The sequence below is a fragment of the Mastacembelus armatus genome, chromosome 14 (assembly GCF_900324485.2).
Source record: "Mastacembelus armatus chromosome 14, fMasArm1.2, whole genome shotgun sequence".
NCBI classification, from domain to species: Eukaryota; Metazoa; Chordata; class Actinopteri; order Synbranchiformes; family Mastacembelidae; genus Mastacembelus; species Mastacembelus armatus.
In genome coordinates this window covers 14651207-14669013 of record NC_046646.1, presented here as the reverse complement: position 1 = coordinate 14669013, position 17807 = coordinate 14651207, and the positions used below count along the sequence as shown (strand labels likewise).

The following is a 17807-nucleotide window of genomic DNA, read 5'->3' as shown; positions in this document are numbered from 1 at the left end:
TGGAAAGAATGTGAATCTGATCTAAGTTTAAATATATTTAAATATACTTTACTTGAGTGCAAGCAATGTCTTCTAGTATCTTTCTATGTTTTGCATCTTGGTTTTAAAGAATTTGCGTCGCCATCCACAGAGTTCCAGGCTGTGCATAAACATGTGAGGCCACACACAAAAAAAGAAATAGTCAACTGTAATTTTACTGACATTTAGTTTTTATTACGGCCTCAAAAAGTACAGCACAGATAAATGAAGCACGCAATTACAATATCAAGAAGTACTTTGGGCTTTACTGAAGAATACAGAACGCCATAGCGATGACAGTGAACATATCTCCATGCAGATTGTGGTTTTATATGCAGTTTCAAAGCAGAATCTACAGCAGCATGTACCTAACTTCATCTACAGTATCATGGGACGTATTGGCCCTTATACTCCCATAGCACAAATGACTGATTTATTACCAGAAAGATAGCTGCATTTTTATTTTTACAGTAGTGCAAAGCTGACCATAGCAAAGCAAAGCAAAAATGCAAGCAGGTGATGGAAATAACACTGACATTCACTGAAGTAAACAGCTGCATAATACTGACAAAAAGCATTGACATTGACTTCAATGAAACAATGATATGCAGTACTATTAAATCACAGTCAACAGTTCAAGCATGGCAGTAAAATAATATTGTACTTTTTCAGTTTTGTGATGAGAACATTTGTCAGAGCTGTCAGCATCACACATGATGTTCTCATGAATAAATACAGTGGTGACATGTTGAAGAGAAGCAACACTGCTGCGAAGAAGCGGCACATGTGTCAAATGTGGGCTTTTGTGGATTGATCATTCAATGAATGCAAAATAAATTGTGACTCAGAGCTGAGATAACAATCGAACCAATGCTTGACAGAGGATGAACTGGATTGTGATTTTCTTTTAGTGCCTGTTACACAATTGTCACACAAGTCTGTATCTTTAAGGGAACTCAGTTTATCTATTATTGGTGTCTGTCCTGGTCAGGCCGCTATATAAAATAAATATTTTTAATCACAGGGAGACTTTCTGCTAAAAGAAACGCAAACTAAATTTAATTAATTTTAAAATCATGCTGACAGCAAATGGTGCATTGACTGACTGGTCAGCACCTCCATGATCAGCATTTAAAATCCAATTCTCTGTTTTAGTATGTGTCACCCAATTCATTCTCTATGGAGCATCTCAACATCTTTATGGTTACTATGTATATTTACTTCCAAATCTATGTGGTAATAATTTTTCTTCAACTAAATTCTGTGTGTAGCTGCTGTGTAAATTGCAGCTCTGAGTTAGAAAGCACAACAAATACTTAGGCACGCATGGTGCAAACAAATACACAAAATGAAAGAAATGCGCTGTGAAATTAATGTAAATTATTGCTTTGGCTGAACAGTGGACACTGTGTCACATTCAATGAATTAAAATAGAAACAAACAATCATGGATGTGAGGAACATTCATAATAGAATCTCTGTTTGGGGTCTAAATCAAATATTTTGCAAATGTAAAAAAGTGTTGAGTAATATTTTTAAATGGTTTTCTGGATGTAAGTCAGTATGTGGAATTTAAAAAAAATGTTTTCAAAATATTAATTGCAAGGAGAGAAGCTCTTTTAGTATCAGGAACAGTGCCGCCTATTGCACTTAATTACAATTTGATTTGTGTAAGTCAATTAAACAGCAAGTTTTTAAAACAAAACTACAATTTGATCTTACAAGATTTTTAAAGTTCACAACATTCAATATTTTGGCAAGGAGTAGAAATCTTAGGTGTCAATATCACGTTGAAATAAAAAATGCAATACAATCTACAGCAATTAATTAATACAGACAAAGGTAAGCGCTTAGCTGTCCCTATATTGTTTGATAGCTTTTAGCTGAGTCAGCAACATTTCAATTTCAACTTACATCATATATCAATAGCTCTTCATTTGGAAAACAAAACTTTTTATTGACACATTTAACCTCATGTCTGATATCCTGACCCAAAATTCTGCACTAAGTAAATTTGGTTTATTACAATAAGCAAAAATGTTCATAACCGAGGTGTAATGGCTGTGATACAATCATCATGAATCATTAAAGCAACAGATAATGAGTTGGTGAAGATGTGGTACAGCCTCCTCATGCACAGCTACAATCGCTATGGTCATCTCTGATGCTGGTGGTCTAACGTTGCAGTGAGGGTGTAAAGGCAGTGTGTGTGTGTGTACAAATGTGTGGGTGTGTTCAGCGATTGAATGAGCTGCTGGCAGTGACACGACATGACAGTAACTGGGATGAGGTGGGCTGAGCAGAGAAGGAAGAGAGTCTCCCCAGATGTGTCTAGCAGTTTAAGAAACCATCTATGTGAGTGTAAAGGGTTTTCTAAATTGTAAATTTTAGTTGGCCTACCAGATGTCCAGGGGAGACCTCTGTGGGAATATGAAGCGAGGGTGGTGATGGTGCAGGGGCACAGGTCATCAGTGCGTCTTTAGAGGTTGACAAGGTGAAGGTCGGAGGCGGAGAAGTGGGGGCACAGAGCCATGTCTGGGTTTTTCAGCTGTCGCAGGATCCTGCGGTGGAACTTGGAGCGGACTCGGTTGAACTCCATGATGTCACTCGGGTCCTCCTCAATCCAGAAACAGTGAAACTCCTGCATGAGGTAACCTGTCATGGAGAAAAGTATAAAATAATATAATATTTTTATATTAACAATCGCATGACTTGACTGCTCTGGGTGTGTGTTCACGGTGTGTGTGTTCACTGCTGTGTGTGTGCACTTTGGGTGGTAATGTAATTTCCCCATTGTGGGACTAATAAGGGTAATAACTTAGAAATGAAATGGATCACTTTTAATGGCCTAGAAACCCTCAAAGATTTTACAGTGTGTTTTGGTGCCACCCAGTGGTCAAAACAAAATCAGTCTAGTTGCAGGTTTGAAGCTACACATGGAATTTTCAAGCACACATAAGAAAACAGTTGACACAATCCGAATTCATACAGTTTTGGTTTATTTGCTAGTCAACAACTATATCATTTAATTCATATATTCATATCTATAAGTTATATCCACATACAAGATGCTGCTGTGATCTCAAGTAAAGAAATGTTGTTTTAATGTTGAAATGTAATATATGATTTATATCAAATTTTTAGTAGCTTATAAAGGGTAAAATAACTAGTGAACCAAAAGAAAAAAAGATCTTCATTCCAACTCACAGAAGGTCTGCTGGAAGTGCAGCAGGCTGGGCATCTCTGGGGCTACGTTGTACAGGTGGGTCTTCAGAGCTCCACTCACCAGCAGAGAGTAGGCCAAGTCTGTGATGTTGATGCCAACAATGGCAAAAGAATAGCTGGAGGGAAGTGATAAAGAATGTAAGTGTTCATTTGTATGGAGCTGTTGTTTTTGTTTTGGGTGTTTTATTGTTAGATGATTTAACAAGAAGGTTGTGCGTGATTGTGTGGTTTTTAGCTAGTTTTACCGGATGACAAAATTTTCCCATAAACCCGAGGCATTTGTAATTTAAATGTCACGGCTTTCATTAGTTCATGTCTGTAATGACAGCAGGACAGAATTGGCTAGAGTACACCAATCATCCATTTAATGTTCATAATAACAACAATAAAATTTAAGCACTGAGCACCTTTTGAAATAATTTTACAGTACAGTAAGTGAAAAATAATTAAAGCAAAGCCGCGCGACCATTAAAAAGGAAATCATCAAGTTACGAAACATTAAAAGCACAAAAATGTCAGCACACAGTGGAGCTAGAAAAATGAAACTGTGAGACAGGAGGATTTTATGTGTGTTTTTAGAGTTAGTCCTTGGTGCTTATCAGAGCTGGTGCAGACTGGAGGCGGAAGCCTGAGTGGGAGAGCAGCACACACACACACACACACACACACACACACACACACACACACACACACACACACACACACACACACACACACACTGAATCCTTCCACTGCTAAAGCTGCTTTATTAAGACCAACACTCCCACAGTTCCAGCAACAGTCACCCAGTTTATCCTCCACACAGTGTGTACATGCAGATACTTACCCAATAGCTTTGTCAAGGTTCTTCTGTTCCCATTCAGGGTTGTTTATCTCACTGTGAAGGACACACACTTGAGTCATGTATTGTCTACATGGTGTGAAACAGAGTGTACCAAAATCTAGGTCTACAGAATTTTTTTGTAATTTCATTTCATTCAGCAGATAGGCCACATATTTTATTAGGACTAATGATTAAATTAATGTAAACTGATATAATGCTTGTAGAAACAGCATGTCACAGCAAAACTATAACACTGGAATAGAGTGGTATATACTATGAAGCTGTAATTATTGTGTGTTTTCTTATGGTCACCAAACCACAAAAAGACCAAAATCAACAATGTCTTAGTCCTTCTCAGAAACTAGTGTTTTAATCCTCAGTAATTTCCTAAATGTGAGGTACTGTTTTGTATTTCTCTGTGACGGGGATATTCTTCTCAGTGTAAGCCTCACATTATGTTTCAGGCTAATAAGACAGCAGGGTGTTTACATACAAATCATGCTTACTGCAGCTTTAAATTGTGCACGGCTCAACTGAAAACAAGAAGCTATGAATGCAGCAAAAAGCATGTGAATGAAAGTGAAATCGAGTACCTTGGCTTTCTGTGTGTGCTCCTATGTGACATGTGACAGACAAGAGAGGGAGGCATGGACAGAAAAGTGGAGGTGAAAGAGAAAAAGAAGAAAAATCTTTGTTTGTGAAATGAGACAGCTCACTGAGATGCTGATGACAAACAACACCAAGCAGCAGTAAGAGATGTTGCAGTGAATGACGTCAAGCTATAAGAATGAATATAATCAAAGCAGTGTATGGTAAATGCAGAGGTATGGATGATAAAGTGCACTTTAAAGTTGAGGAGATGAACCGAGTGTCTTGTAGAAATTTTAAAGCTGCATTAGTTGATGTTTGACCACTACGAGGCCGTGGAACAAGATGAAAACAAAAGTCTTCATGTTCTTAGGTGGGAATAATTTGAACCTTGAGTTATTTAAACTCATCATGTACTCTACCCTTCAATTGCATGGTTAGTTTTAGCTGCACAAAATGCCATAAACACTGTATATGAACAATTTATCAGTTACATTTCCTTGTTTCCTGGACTTACTACTCAGGAGTCAGTGAAAGCACACCAATCTAACAAAGGGATCTTCTACCAGATACTTGGGTATTTCATTTATTATGGCCATGCATTGCTAGAAGTTAAGGTGAACCATAGTGACGTACTTGTGCTTTGGCTGCAGGGAGTCATGGAGCATCTGCAAAGCAGTAGCCTTGTCATGTTCTGCAAAATATCTGTGCAGAAAGGAATTCAAGGAACAGTTGAATTTTCCATTCAAACCTGTTTATACAATATATACAGAGAGTTATCTCAATGCTGATTTTTGAACCAGTAATTTCCAGTTACATGGAAAACTAATGCGTGTGTGTAAATGTATATTCACAAGTCCACATGTAAACACTCATATACGTATATCCTATTACTGTTTAACACTGACTGTTTTTTTAATTAGTATCAGGGGGACTGAGAACTTACAGCAGGTTGTGCAGGCCCAGTAAACCCATGCCTCTAAAATCAGTCTTGGGATCGCTTCCTTGGAAACCGATCTCACACCACTGTTTAGAGATGCGACCGGTGAGAGGAGTGTCAGGACGCAGCTCCTTCCATAGCTGCAACACAAACATATCACAGCTCAGCACAGTGTGTGTGCAAACTAGTTAGCATTAATTAGTTAACACAGAAACAGTTAAAAGTAATGTGTACAGAATAAAAATAACTAGCTTGAAGGGATGGGTGAACGATTGATTCCATATTTCTTCTGCTATCCCATTTAGCTGTATACCTTCATCAACATGTCCTCATGCTTAGGGTTTTCACAGTCATAAGGCTCCCTGCGCAGCTTCTCCACCTCCGCCACCAGGCTCCTGTGGCCCACAATCTGCAGCAGGCTTGCCTGCAGAGAGATGCCCAGTCTGGGGACATAGAGTTAGAGGAAGAGCCTACTGTATGAGGGAAATCTATTAACAGTCAACAGTCCAAACACCCTGACAAAAGTGACAAAGTAACAGGAGTATAATATGTGAATTAGTATCTCACTGTGGGTTTGTGTCTGGGTTAATCTTCTTCAAGGCCATGATGTCATCAATAGTTTTCTCCACTTTATCTGGATGGACACTGAGGGCAGACTGCAGCAGCTACAGAAGACAAGAGCAGGGACAAAATCGAAGGGCAGACAGCGGAATAAGAAGTGGGAATGAATGTAAACTGAACAGCATACTTTATACCAAAGACCTTTTCTAGATTTAGAGATTCCTACCTCATTTTTGGAAAATCTCAGAGACGATTCTGGAAAGCAATGGTTGTAAAGTGTAAGGCAACTGCATAAGGTGACATGGTAACATGAAAAGAAGTGCTATTTAGAACATTTTTGAAAAACATATTAATATGTGTTCAAGGCATGTATGGGAAGAACCATTAGATACAAACAAGGTGACATTAAAATACCGGAGACATGTTTTGGTGTAGATTTATCTTGGTAGATCCTGTTTAGTTATATATTTGGTTTAACTAAATAAAAAACCTTATCTAAAATGGCAGGCAGTGTGCATGTGGGCCTACCTATCTTGAGGGTCCTGCGGGCTCCATGCTTGTTGTTGTAGCAGATTCGCTGCAGCTCGCAGCGTCCCGTGAACTTCCTCACAACAAACTTCAGGCCCCGCCACAGTAATTTACAGTAGAGAAACACAAAAAATTGAGTCACCGCTCTGGAGAGGAGAAGACAGGAGAGGTTAGTTTGATAAGAAGATAGACAAGATACTCAAATATATGGCAGATATTATATATGTTCAACAGTACAAAAGACTGAACTGGTTTTGGTTTGTTACTCTTTACAGCCAAGCTATGCTTTGTAAGCTGTTGCCATCTATTATCTCCAACTTTGGAATGAATGAATGATTGCACACTCCTCTTTGTGCTGAAATGCCATGTAACAATTTCAAAAACAGGGCATTTTTCTTAGCCCACTGAAATTTCATGCAGTAAATGTAATGTTATCAGTATATTGGAAGTCTTGGACTACACCTACCACATAAAAAAGAAATAGAAAGACACGACACTAATAGAAAAGAGAAGAGCTAGAGGAAGCTACTGTTTAAAGAAAAGTAAGTCAGGAAATTGTGCTTCGCTTTTTGTCTACCAGGGGAGAATTGCAGCAGACCAAAGTGTGCTATTTTTACAGGTAACACAGAGAATGAAAATGGAGATGAGTGTCTTGGGAAATGCAGAGTGACCCATTAAGAAACTGTGCGGGCTAAATGGTCTCCAGCATACCCCTGCCTCACACTGCACTGAATATTAGAAAGGAATATTCTACTTCATATTCTTCTATCATCTGTTTTTAGGATCCTACATTACTAAAGATCCAGGAAAGGTTATTACATTTATTTTATTATGTATTATCAGGGATAACATTGGCAGTGAAGCTGAGAAAATACACCAGGAAAACAGCAGCACTCCCTCTGTGTGCCAAACAATCATTGCCTCACTCCCTTCTTTGTTTGTTTTTTGTGGAACAGAGCTGATATAATTTTCAGGTACAAATAAATCCTTCTCATTCTGAGGGATCACTGCATAACATCATCATCATTGTCAACAAGTAGAAGGTAAATGCATACAACCCAGAAGGATTAATTCCTCCTGTCTAGGTCCAAGGATGAGACCGGCATGCTAACACCTAATATAGTTTTCTTCTTAACCTTCAAGGAAGCGAGCACCAGGCAAGAGGGATGATAGTGGGAGTCACAGGTTTGCACACTAAACCAGTCACAGGTTTGACACTAAACCTACCACCTGCTAATTACCACTGTGACCACTGTGTTTTATAAATTTGTCTCTAGCTCCATGGAAGTGCAGTACTAATTCACTGGGTAATACTGTTATCAGCCAAACCCATTAAAGGTGCAACATGAATCATTTTTACATCAGTAAACTATTACCAAATTCATTTTAGCACATTAGGATAATTACTGTAAACAAACACAGCCAACAGTGAAAAACGTTGGCAGCCTGTACTGGCCTCCATAGCACAGGGAGTAAAATGTAAACTGAAAAATGTTTTCCAACAGATTTATTCTCTTAAGTAGTCCTGCAAACAACAGGGGATTTATGGGAAATGTAGTCTGATTAGGGAAAGGCACAAAAACACTGGTGTGAGCACAACAATTTGTTCATGGCAAAAAGGAGAATGGAAGCAGTAAATGAATGTGTAAAATGTGATTCACTCTGAGAATATATAGGGGTTTAATTTTATAATACACATATTTGAAGAAAATCTCAGAAAACCTGAGCTCTGCTCCAGCTTAGTTCATTTTAATCGAAGCTTGAAAGTTTTCTGTCTGACACTGCTGTTGATCAAAATGAATTAGCAACAATTAATTTCTTGCACTGAACTGTAGCTGCCCTGCACTTTTGTCTGTTTTCTCCATTTCTTTCTAATCTTATTTGTATGTGCCTTTTGATAATTCCTTGTTTTGCTTTCATATACTATGTAGAAACAATTGAAAATATCACTACTGTACTTTATACCCTTATATCTACAAGTTTGAATAGAAACCAGTCATGAGAATCATGTATAACCAGTAACAAGGGCCACTACATGTAAAACATGACTGTACTATTGGCATTTGTCAAAATGTATGTATAAAATGTTAATTCTCCCATGTTTTAAAGCACATCTTAATATATTGTATAGACAAGTTCACAATACTGCTAATGGAAGAGCATTTGAAAGGTCTCCTCTCAAACCAGTTTACACTACCTTCACTATCGATTCTGAAGAGATTAAACGGGAGAACTGGAAATAGGCAGTGCAGAGTATTTAGCATAAACAACTCATTACAGTAGATCGAGAATGTAATTTACAGTAGTAGTAGTAGTAGTAGTAGTGCAAATTTACATGCATTCCCTCAGGTTTGGACAAAAAATATGCAAATTTAGCCCTGCATGCATCGTAACAATAATGGAGTCTCACTGGCGTTTCTTTACCTCAGAAAATGCTTCATCTTGGCCGCTGTCACCCCTCAGGTGTCCTCGGTAGGTTTCAGTGAGGTGGTCACCTGAAAACAGAGCGGATGTCGGGGGTATTTAGGTTTGTGGATGAGGCCCACAGAGACGCTTGGGTCGGCCCCGCGGCGACGGCTCCGGAGCTGTCCGTGGTGCTGAAGAATCAACGCGCATGTAATCTGCGGCTTTCGGTTTCAGTTTAGCTCACACGGTCTATACGACGTCTCTATCAGGACACACAGGGTCCGGAGAAACACAAGCACGGACGGAAAACCTACCTAGGAACGTTTATTTCACCTTTCAGAGGCGCAGTCCTACAACATCAGCCGATTATTGCTCGATCATCTTCAGTCTCATAAGCGAATCGGAGCATAAACACCATGCAAGATCCGTAGCAACAGACGATTTAAACACAAGAGATATATGCAAGAAGATGCATGCAGTAACAGACACGCAGTTCTCTCACCGATTTCGGATAATAAGAGGCGAAACAATCGATGGGATGTGGCGGGGGAGCAGCGCTCAGGTCAGCTTCACTCAGCTACAGTCGCCTGCTGCTCCTCCATGATGACAGTAAGTGACTGACGCTGCTGAGGAGCTACAGCCTAAAAGCCACAGTACAGCAACGCAGTGCAGAACACAAAGGGTCAAAAAGCCCAACAACACAGCATTTTGGTCAATAAATAGATAATTTCTCAAAACATTATTAGTTTGTCCCATGACCCTGTATTTTCAGATAAAATGGCTTGATTCCACACATTTCAGTCCTGAAGCTGACACTCTCATATCTACTGTGACTTCAAAGACAAAGAGCTGATTGTCAGATCAGACAGCACTTACTGTAACATAAGTACAATATACTCTGCCACCGACACTATGTGCAGGCGTTTGTGGCCATCTAAAGCAAAATCATACTACATCCATCCCATCAGGCTTCCTTTTTATTTTTAAAACTGCAATTATTCTCACCTCACAAAGTGAATACAGTGAGTATATATTGCCATGTAGTTTCCTGTTGCACACATTAAAAACATTAACATAATAAATTGGAGAACACCAACAAAACAGTGAACAAAAAGAACTTAAGTGTCTTAACTCAGTGGTGGAAATATGCATAGTGTAAAACCTAAATTTTAAAAAAATGAAATGCGACAAGTTAGGGTGGCTTCAGCGTTGTAAATAAAGCATCTAACATGCCATAAAGAGGGGCTTCTGATTTATGTACAGTATCATTTACAGTACATTTTTATCAGTAAACATTTTCACATAAATCTGAAACCCACGGGTTTTATGTTTAGATCACTGAAAATAAAAATAAACACACATTACCCTCTAATGCAGCTCTGAGAAATGATGCAAAACTAAATTAATGTAAAAATGTTCTTTAATAGATAAAAAACTGGCACTTAAAAAAAAAAAAATCATGTGTATACTTTACAGTATATGTGGTAGATTACTAAAACCAACAACACCAGAGGCAACAATGGTAAAATACAACATTGCGAATTATAACTAACATTCAAATTCAAATGATTTATGTTATAAAATATCAAATATATTCATATAAAAAAAGGAACTAACCAGTTTCGAGACAAATATCAGTCATACTGGTCCACTATTGATGTTGAACATGTCTAATACAGTACAGTATACTACAGTACAGTAAGTGCAGTAACAAATATTTTATCATTAGCTTACCAAAATTTGTCTTAACAATGACAAAACTTAAATGGGGATAAAAAAAAAGCGGGGTCCGTACAAAATGTTACTTGCCAACTAGCCAATCAAACAACGTGTATTTTCAAACTGACCTTTGTCCACTGACCTGTACAGGAACAAAAACAAACAAACAAACAAACAAAAAAAACAAAAAAAAAACAGACACACTTTTGAGTAGTGCAAAGTAACGGCTTTCATCTCACCAGAGACTGCATAACTTTCACCAGGAAGTCAGCTTCTTCTCTCTTCAGTCAGTGTCAGTCATAGTCTAGCAACGGCTGTGAGTGTCTCACTTCTCTGAGGTTCTCTGCCCGCTGCCAGCAGGTGGTCTGAGGAGCTCTCAGCTGTGTGAACAGCAAACACTTCAGCAGGGTCGGCCTCCGGTAAAGCCGAATATGTGGGAAGGGCATTGAACATGATGAAACCCACAATGATGACAACAAATGAGACGATGTACAGGGCTGAAAACTAGATGAGACAGGGCACACGTTATTACTTTTTGTGCATTAGTTGCATGTTTCCACTTAAAAGTAGTCACATGATATTTAACAGTGGATGGCTGCATAAATGGTTGACATTGTTCAAGTCTGAACATATTGATTCTAATATCTTACTTTTCACTCTACGGTTATATATTTCAAACCAATTATTGTCCTTTTTGCTTCTGAAAATGAAATGAAAATCCTTCAATGAAGTGATCTCATATGCTTTTATCCTCAATGGCAAAGGCTTCAAAAGTGCAGCTCATTAAACCTGAATAAGAACCTGAGAGCAACACGACAGAACCAGCTGCTTTTTCATGACACTCACTGTGCAGTGGAACAGGAAGAGGCCACAGAAGAGGCTGAAGAGATCGGCAGTGAGCAGAGAGAGGTTGACTGCTGTGGCGCTGGTCATCTTCACCACGACAGGCATGAAACTGTACAGTGCATACATGCACAGGGCATAGACTGCAAACAGCATGGCTGCACAACACAACACACAAACTTCGGTCAGAGAAGGTGCAACTATTTCGGTCAAGTAGGACAAATCCAGTGTTTGTGATTTTGCTACAAACTATCAGATACTATAATTTAAAAAGAAAGAAATTGAACTTACTAATACGAAGGTTCCACTCTACAGCCAGTACTGCATGAGTTTCCAGTACAGCTCTGCAATCACAGGCAATGTAAAGTTATGACACATAGGAAATGCTTTAATGCTTTAAAACTCATAAACAAAAAAGAAAAAAGACAAATTTTGTTTTTTGGTATGGTGTGCTTTTTCTTATCTGTTGATACAGACAGCAATACAGCTTTGTAAAATGCACAACCAAAACAATGAGCTGAAAGACAATAAATTGATAAAAGTGTGCGAGTGAATCAACGACACAGTCTCAAAGCATTATACAATCAGGCAACAGCACTTTTAAGATGCTCACAACCCAAAAAATTGAACACTCTGCTTTTAAGTTTAATTTTTAAAACCACATGCAGAGACTCCAGCCAGCTTTAATGAAAGATGTAATCTGACCCCAAATTTGGTCCCGGTTTGATTTTTCAAGCATTAAAAAGGAACTTTATGTACCTTTATGTAAACTGATGAATTATGCATTCAGTTTTGTAAGATGATTAACCTTAATAAGAATAAGCAATCTTTTCAGATTAATTAGAATTCTCATTTGTTCACAGACAAAAACAAACTTTAATTGTGCTCTTACCCACTCTGAGTCATTATGTACCAAAAAATGCCCTGCAAGGTCATGTCTGACATCAGCAAAATTAAACAAAGCTCCACTTAATGATTTCATTTTATCACAACTAAGCACATATAAACCACAAAACCAAATAAATAAAAACTACTAACTTATGTTGAGGAATCAAATGATAAAAAGGGCACCAGAACACAAAGTAACTTACAGCTGTATGCCACTGATAAAAGTCCCGAACAGGCCAATCATGCCCAGGAATTCAACTCGGCTCAGGTTCTTCACTGTGTATTCTTGGCCCACGTTGGATACAGCATAGAGGACGGAACTGAGCAGCACCAAACCATCACCCAGCACAACATCACTGGCTAAAAGAGGAGGATTTAACAGTGAACACTATACTTTGGGTTTTTAGCTGTTAGCGCAACACTGTGTTATGATAAGAAAATGTCCTTACTGGATCCTTGGTCTCTCCCAGCCAAAATGTCGGCCCCTACCATGGCCCCCACACCCAACAGACACACCGTCACGGCCACAAAGTGGACCACCCTGTAGCGAGTCTTCAGGAAGAACCAGGAAAGTACCATCAGCACCGGTATCACGAAGCAGTCCAGCAGCTGAAAGACACAGTAACAACAACACTGATTAAAACACTTCAAGTCCTAGCTGTTTGGTAAGGAACCAATAGTAGATGTCCACTATTCACTGGAACTGGATCTTTATCCACATAATAAATCCCAGTTCCCATCATGATAACAGAGGGTATAGCGGCTACAACAGATAACATTCACCCACAAGTGAGTGAAACACAGCATATATCCACAACATAATCTAATCTATCATCTCATATCTATCCCATTCAATTTGAAATAAAATAATGGAATTTATTTAATTAGTTAGTAGTGTTAGTTATGTGATACTGATTTGAATCACATTCTGTGTGTGGTACAACGGTAACAACATGTCTGTGATGTGCAAGTCAAACAAAGCTACAACAGTGACTCCAGCAGCCAGAGTTTCCTCTTACCTGAATACTTGTCAGGTTGGTAAACTGGTAGGCTTTCACAACTGCATAATTTGCTTCCACATCTGCCAAGGCCAACACTAAATACTTCCACCACTTAGTTTTTAAAATCTGTAGGAGGTTCCTATCACCTGAAGAGGCAGATAAGGGTTATTTGACATTGGCATACAAATAGACTAAATGTGGAAAGATGACAAGAAACAGACCCAGTTTTTAATTACTGTATGCCAAAATGACAGGATTTGCCCTAACCATATCTGTGTCTTTTGTGATCATAAATCTTAAAACTGGTAAAATCCATCCATCCATCCCCTAAATATGCTTATTCTTATTTAAGGTCACAGGGATCTGCTGGAGCCTGTCTGGTATAATCTATGTTTTATAATAACAATGTGTATCTGTTAAGGGTCACTCAATGACATTGAGTGACTGAACATTGTCCTCTGACTCCATAGAACTTTATCTCTTAGCTCTATGACACATTTGATCCATCTGTCTGCTCTTTGTTTTTGTTTAAACATTATTGCTTTGGTACATCAGGGATAACTCCTGATGCAGGAGACAGCTCCATTCAGAAAAAAAGGCTATTAAAATAGTCTTTAAAAAACATTGTATGCAACCTACATCAAACAGCAGGCAAAGTTAGCAACTATCTGGTGAACACAGTGGAGCATTGAGCCAGATGTTTCTGTTAGAAATTAGAAATTTATGGAGAGTAAAAAAAAAAAAAAAAAGAAAAGAAAATTAAAGGGGGGAAAAAAAAAATCTGAATGGCACTGTTTTGCCATATCTACTTAATTGTAATGCCCTCAGAAATATTGATCTGAAAAAACTGGACAAATTTACCATTTTTGCTACTAAAACATAACCTGCATTATTTCACAGCAATGAATCTTTGGGAACAATTACAACAACAAAAAGGAATGATGGTCATACCTTTGCGTGTGCTGAGGATAGTGGTATAGACGAGCAGCAGCAGGACATAGTTGAGGAAGCTCTGCAGCATGGGCGTCTCCACCTTGGCAATAGCTAGATACTGACAGCTCACGGCTGTCCCACAGATCAGCAGCGACAAGACCTGACCCATGACTATGGTCTTCAGTAGATGCCTGGAGTCAAGAAGACAACATAAAAGTTTTATAATATGAGTATGAATCCAATCAAGCACAACAGCCCCACCAGAGTGACTCTTTCTCAGACTCATGATGGTGCTGTAAGGTAAGCAGGAGCTATGTTAATTAAAATATAATAATTATGTTCAGAAGTCCTGCATTAAATGCAGATATTACTGCACAATAAGTTTAAAATAATGAATAATTGCATTGTCCAAAAGCCTTGATGCAAAATATCATTCACACTGTATTCTTAACATGGCCCCAGCTCTGACACAATGTGTTAAAAACTTTGCAGTTTTGGTATGTGTGTATCAAGCAAACAGAGATTTCAAATGTGGCTGATGTAAAATACCAAAATAATTTGATAACTGCAACATAATAAATGCATGGTGTGTGCAGACTGGCCTTATGATGTAGATTTTTCTCAACAGCATTTTGACTTGTCATAATGGGAAAGGCCCAGTTGTTATTAACAACATTAAAAAGGTTAACGTCACAGTTAGACACCATGCACAAATGTAGCAGAAACAGAAAATGAAGCAGCCAAGCAGTTAAATGGTCCCTCCAGCTCACTGACACGTCTTTTGCTCAAAAGCTGGATCAGTGCTCACCATGTGAAGACATCCTTGAGATTGTAACTGTACAAACCAAAGGTGACCCTCCATTTCCCACACAGTCTCCCCTCTACATTCCCCTCCATTTCGTTTAGACTTAAACCTAGAAAGGCAGACAAAAAAGGATTAGCGTCTTTTACATTTGCTGTCATCATCAGACTACCTAAATCTTCACAGGAATGCAAATGCCTCACTAATCTCCTATTATGATTTTTATTCAAAAAGATTATCCAGAGCCTAATAGCACCTCAAAACTTAAATCCATAACAATAAAGGTATGAAAGCAAGGAATCCGCACCGACTAATTTACAGCACTGTGCCCATTCACTTTAACCTTACTGGACTTAACAGAATGGGTTTACATTAGAGGCGTTGGCGTTATTAGGGTGAACAGATAAGCACGTTTTGGAAATGTTTAAATAAAGCACTGGTATAAAATACTGACATCCCGAATTTAATTGTAGTCTCTAATGATTAAAAACTGCTGGATTTAAGAATGTTTAAGCATGAATTAATGATTAGCACTAACTGAATCAACATTAAACTGGCTTTTTTTTTTTTTTTAATGCGGCTTGGTTCTTTCAACCCACTCTAGTGATAGCGTGGCTTTCCTAAACTGCCAAGAGCTGAATTGAAATGTAATGTAAACAGAAGCCCTACGCTAACACATAAAAACAGATCGTGTATAAGCCTACATACCTTTCTTCTTCAGTCAGGACTGGTGTGACTCCGATTATATTTCATGTTTATTAAAATATCACTACAAACCGAAGCGAGCTACTTTTAGCTCAATCTAACCTCGTGCTTTCTGGGACCGCCCCCTGCTCTCTGATTGGTTGAAGGAAAGAAAACCCGGTGACGCATCCCCCGGAGCGTGGTGGTGATGTCTTTAATGACGTACGAAGCTTCATCCGGGCTACTGGCTCAGGAAACGCTTAGAGAAATAAACTAAACATGTTCAGAAGTAATAATATTTATCTCCGTTTGCGCAGTTACAGAGTCACTTTCACTGTTTTACCCCGTTGCATTTTTCTAGCTTTACTAAATATGCTTCTTTCCTTATGGCAAGAATATTCATTTTATTGTATTGGAAATATATTTCTCTTATACAGAGTTACATATACAACACTAGCTCCTATTATACAAATTTCTGTTTGTGTTGTGTTAATTTCAACCATAAAAATATTTGCATATATTCACTTTTTTTAGTGGGGTTAGTGGGTGGGAACATGCAAACTACACAGCCTACCTCTGTGTGGCTAGAGTCCCAACCAAAGTGCCACTGTGCCATTCTCATTGTGGAATCTGGAGGAAACAGAAACAAAAAGCCTAATATATTTTAAACATCTAAAATTGAATATTCTGCATTATACTAATAAGATTTAATTAGGATAATTAAAAGTATGTTGTGTCACCAGAAGTAAATCTGACTGAAAGCCTTCATCTCTGTGTAGCTTTTTATTTCACCCATGTTTCACGTCCACATTTCAACCTTCAGGATTTCCTTGCCTGCCTTGAAACCACCACTGTCTATCAAAACCACATTTTTATTTTTAGATTAAGGTTAAAGTCTGTTTTGCTTGTTTAAGAAACAAGGCTTCCAGGCTTATTTATTAACTGAAATAGAACTCCTATTAGGACTGATGTTTTAACCTCTTTTTCACCACCATTTAAACTAGAGATCAACTAGCTGCTCTGATAGAATCAGATAGGCACAAAACGTTTCACACACAGAAAGAAAGGTACTCTTAGAAAACATAAATAGATAAATAGAGATGCTGAAAATCTAGTAAATGTCTTTTTTCTTTCTGTAGAATTTCTTTTACTTTACAGAAATTACATCTACAAATGATATTTGTGTAATCTACTAAAGTAAATATAAACTATGACAATGTAAAATGTACAAACTTATATTGGAAAGTTATGATATATTAAAATAAAACCATGCAACAACTTCTGAATTAAGAGAAAAATCTGTAGCGCACTGTACATTAAAGATGCCACAGGCAATTGTGTGATTATGAAAAAAAATGCTTGCGTTTGAATTATTAGAAATATATAGAATTTTAATGAATAGTATAATATAGTATAGAATAGTATAGTATAGTAGAATAGTATTTTAATGAAGAATTGTGCATTGCAATTTTGGGCATCACCTGTTTTTTTCTTCTTTGCTGTTGTTTGTTGAAGTTGTCTATTAATACTTTATGTGTGCTGTGCGATTTTTTATTGTAAAATATTTATTTTATGTAGAAAATGAAACAGTCTTCTATGTGAGTATATGTAAACAATGACATATAACGTTATGTAATGTGATGAGCTAATTCTGTGAAGTATCAAGCTTAAAAAACTACAACTTATAAAAAGACAACAAAAATAGATGTGAACGTAATTCAATCAAATTGTTTTAACAAATACTGTCATTTATTTATGACGACTTGTTTAAAGACTAAAACTCCAAATTTAGAGTCAGTGATGTGATAAGGTTAATCAGCAACTCTCGTGCAGCTCTCGCGAGATTTTA

General features: G+C 37.8%; 2 protein-coding genes across 2 annotated transcripts; both read right to left on the bottom strand.

Annotated features, from left to right (window-relative positions):
• Positions 1-338: 338 nt before the first annotated feature.
• elmod1 (ELMO/CED-12 domain containing 1) lies at positions 339-9715 on the bottom strand. Its single transcript, XM_026328516.1, has 11 exons — positions 9591-9715; positions 9107-9177; positions 6683-6828; positions 6381-6409; positions 6161-6258; positions 5907-6036; positions 5600-5733; positions 5290-5358; positions 4069-4119; positions 3225-3358; positions 339-2672 (listed from the first exon to the last, which is right to left on the bottom strand). The coding sequence occupies exons 2-11, from the start codon at positions 9121-9123 to the stop codon at positions 2497-2499; spliced, it is 984 nt and encodes a 327-aa protein (XP_026184301.1). The 5' UTR covers positions 9124-9177; positions 9591-9715; the 3' UTR covers positions 339-2496.
• An 814-nt stretch (positions 9716-10529) lies between these two features.
• Positions 10530-16105, bottom strand: LOC113143099 (solute carrier family 35 member F2-like). Its single transcript, XM_026328566.1, has 9 exons — positions 15983-16105; positions 15281-15386; positions 14491-14663; positions 13558-13685; positions 12988-13147; positions 12742-12898; positions 11942-11994; positions 11654-11808; positions 10530-11311 (listed from the first exon to the last, which is right to left on the bottom strand). Exons 2-9 carry the CDS (start codon positions 15367-15369, stop codon positions 11105-11107), a joined length of 1122 nt encoding a protein of 373 aa, XP_026184351.1. The 5' UTR covers positions 15370-15386; positions 15983-16105; the 3' UTR covers positions 10530-11104.
• Positions 16106-17807: the final 1702 nt, after the last annotated feature.

What these genes read in the sequence shown, in the direction of transcription:
- elmod1 (XM_026328516.1), bottom strand. An exon ending in AACCCAGACACAAACCCACA is followed by an intron (nt 6,037 to 6,160) that starts GTGAGATACTAA and finishes CTATGTCCCCAG; the next exon opens with ACTGGGCATCTCTCTGCAGG. An exon ending in ATGAGGACATGTTGATGAAG is followed by an intron (nt 5,734 to 5,906) that starts GTATACAGCTAA and finishes TTTGTGTTGCAG; the next exon opens with CTATGGAAGGAGCTGCGTCC.
- LOC113143099 (XM_026328566.1), bottom strand. Translation starts at nt 15,369, where the DNA reads ATGGAGGGGAATGTAGAGGGGAGACTGTGTGGGAAATGGAGGGTCACC. An exon ending in AGAGTGGAACCTTCGTATTA is followed by an intron (nt 11,809 to 11,941) that starts GTAAGTTCAATT and finishes TGTGTTGTGCAG; the next exon opens with CCATGCTGTTTGCAGTCTAT. An exon ending in TCTTCCTGTTCCACTGCACA is followed by an intron (nt 11,312 to 11,653) that starts GTGAGTGTCATG and finishes TGTCTCATCTAG; the next exon opens with TTTTCAGCCCTGTACATCGT.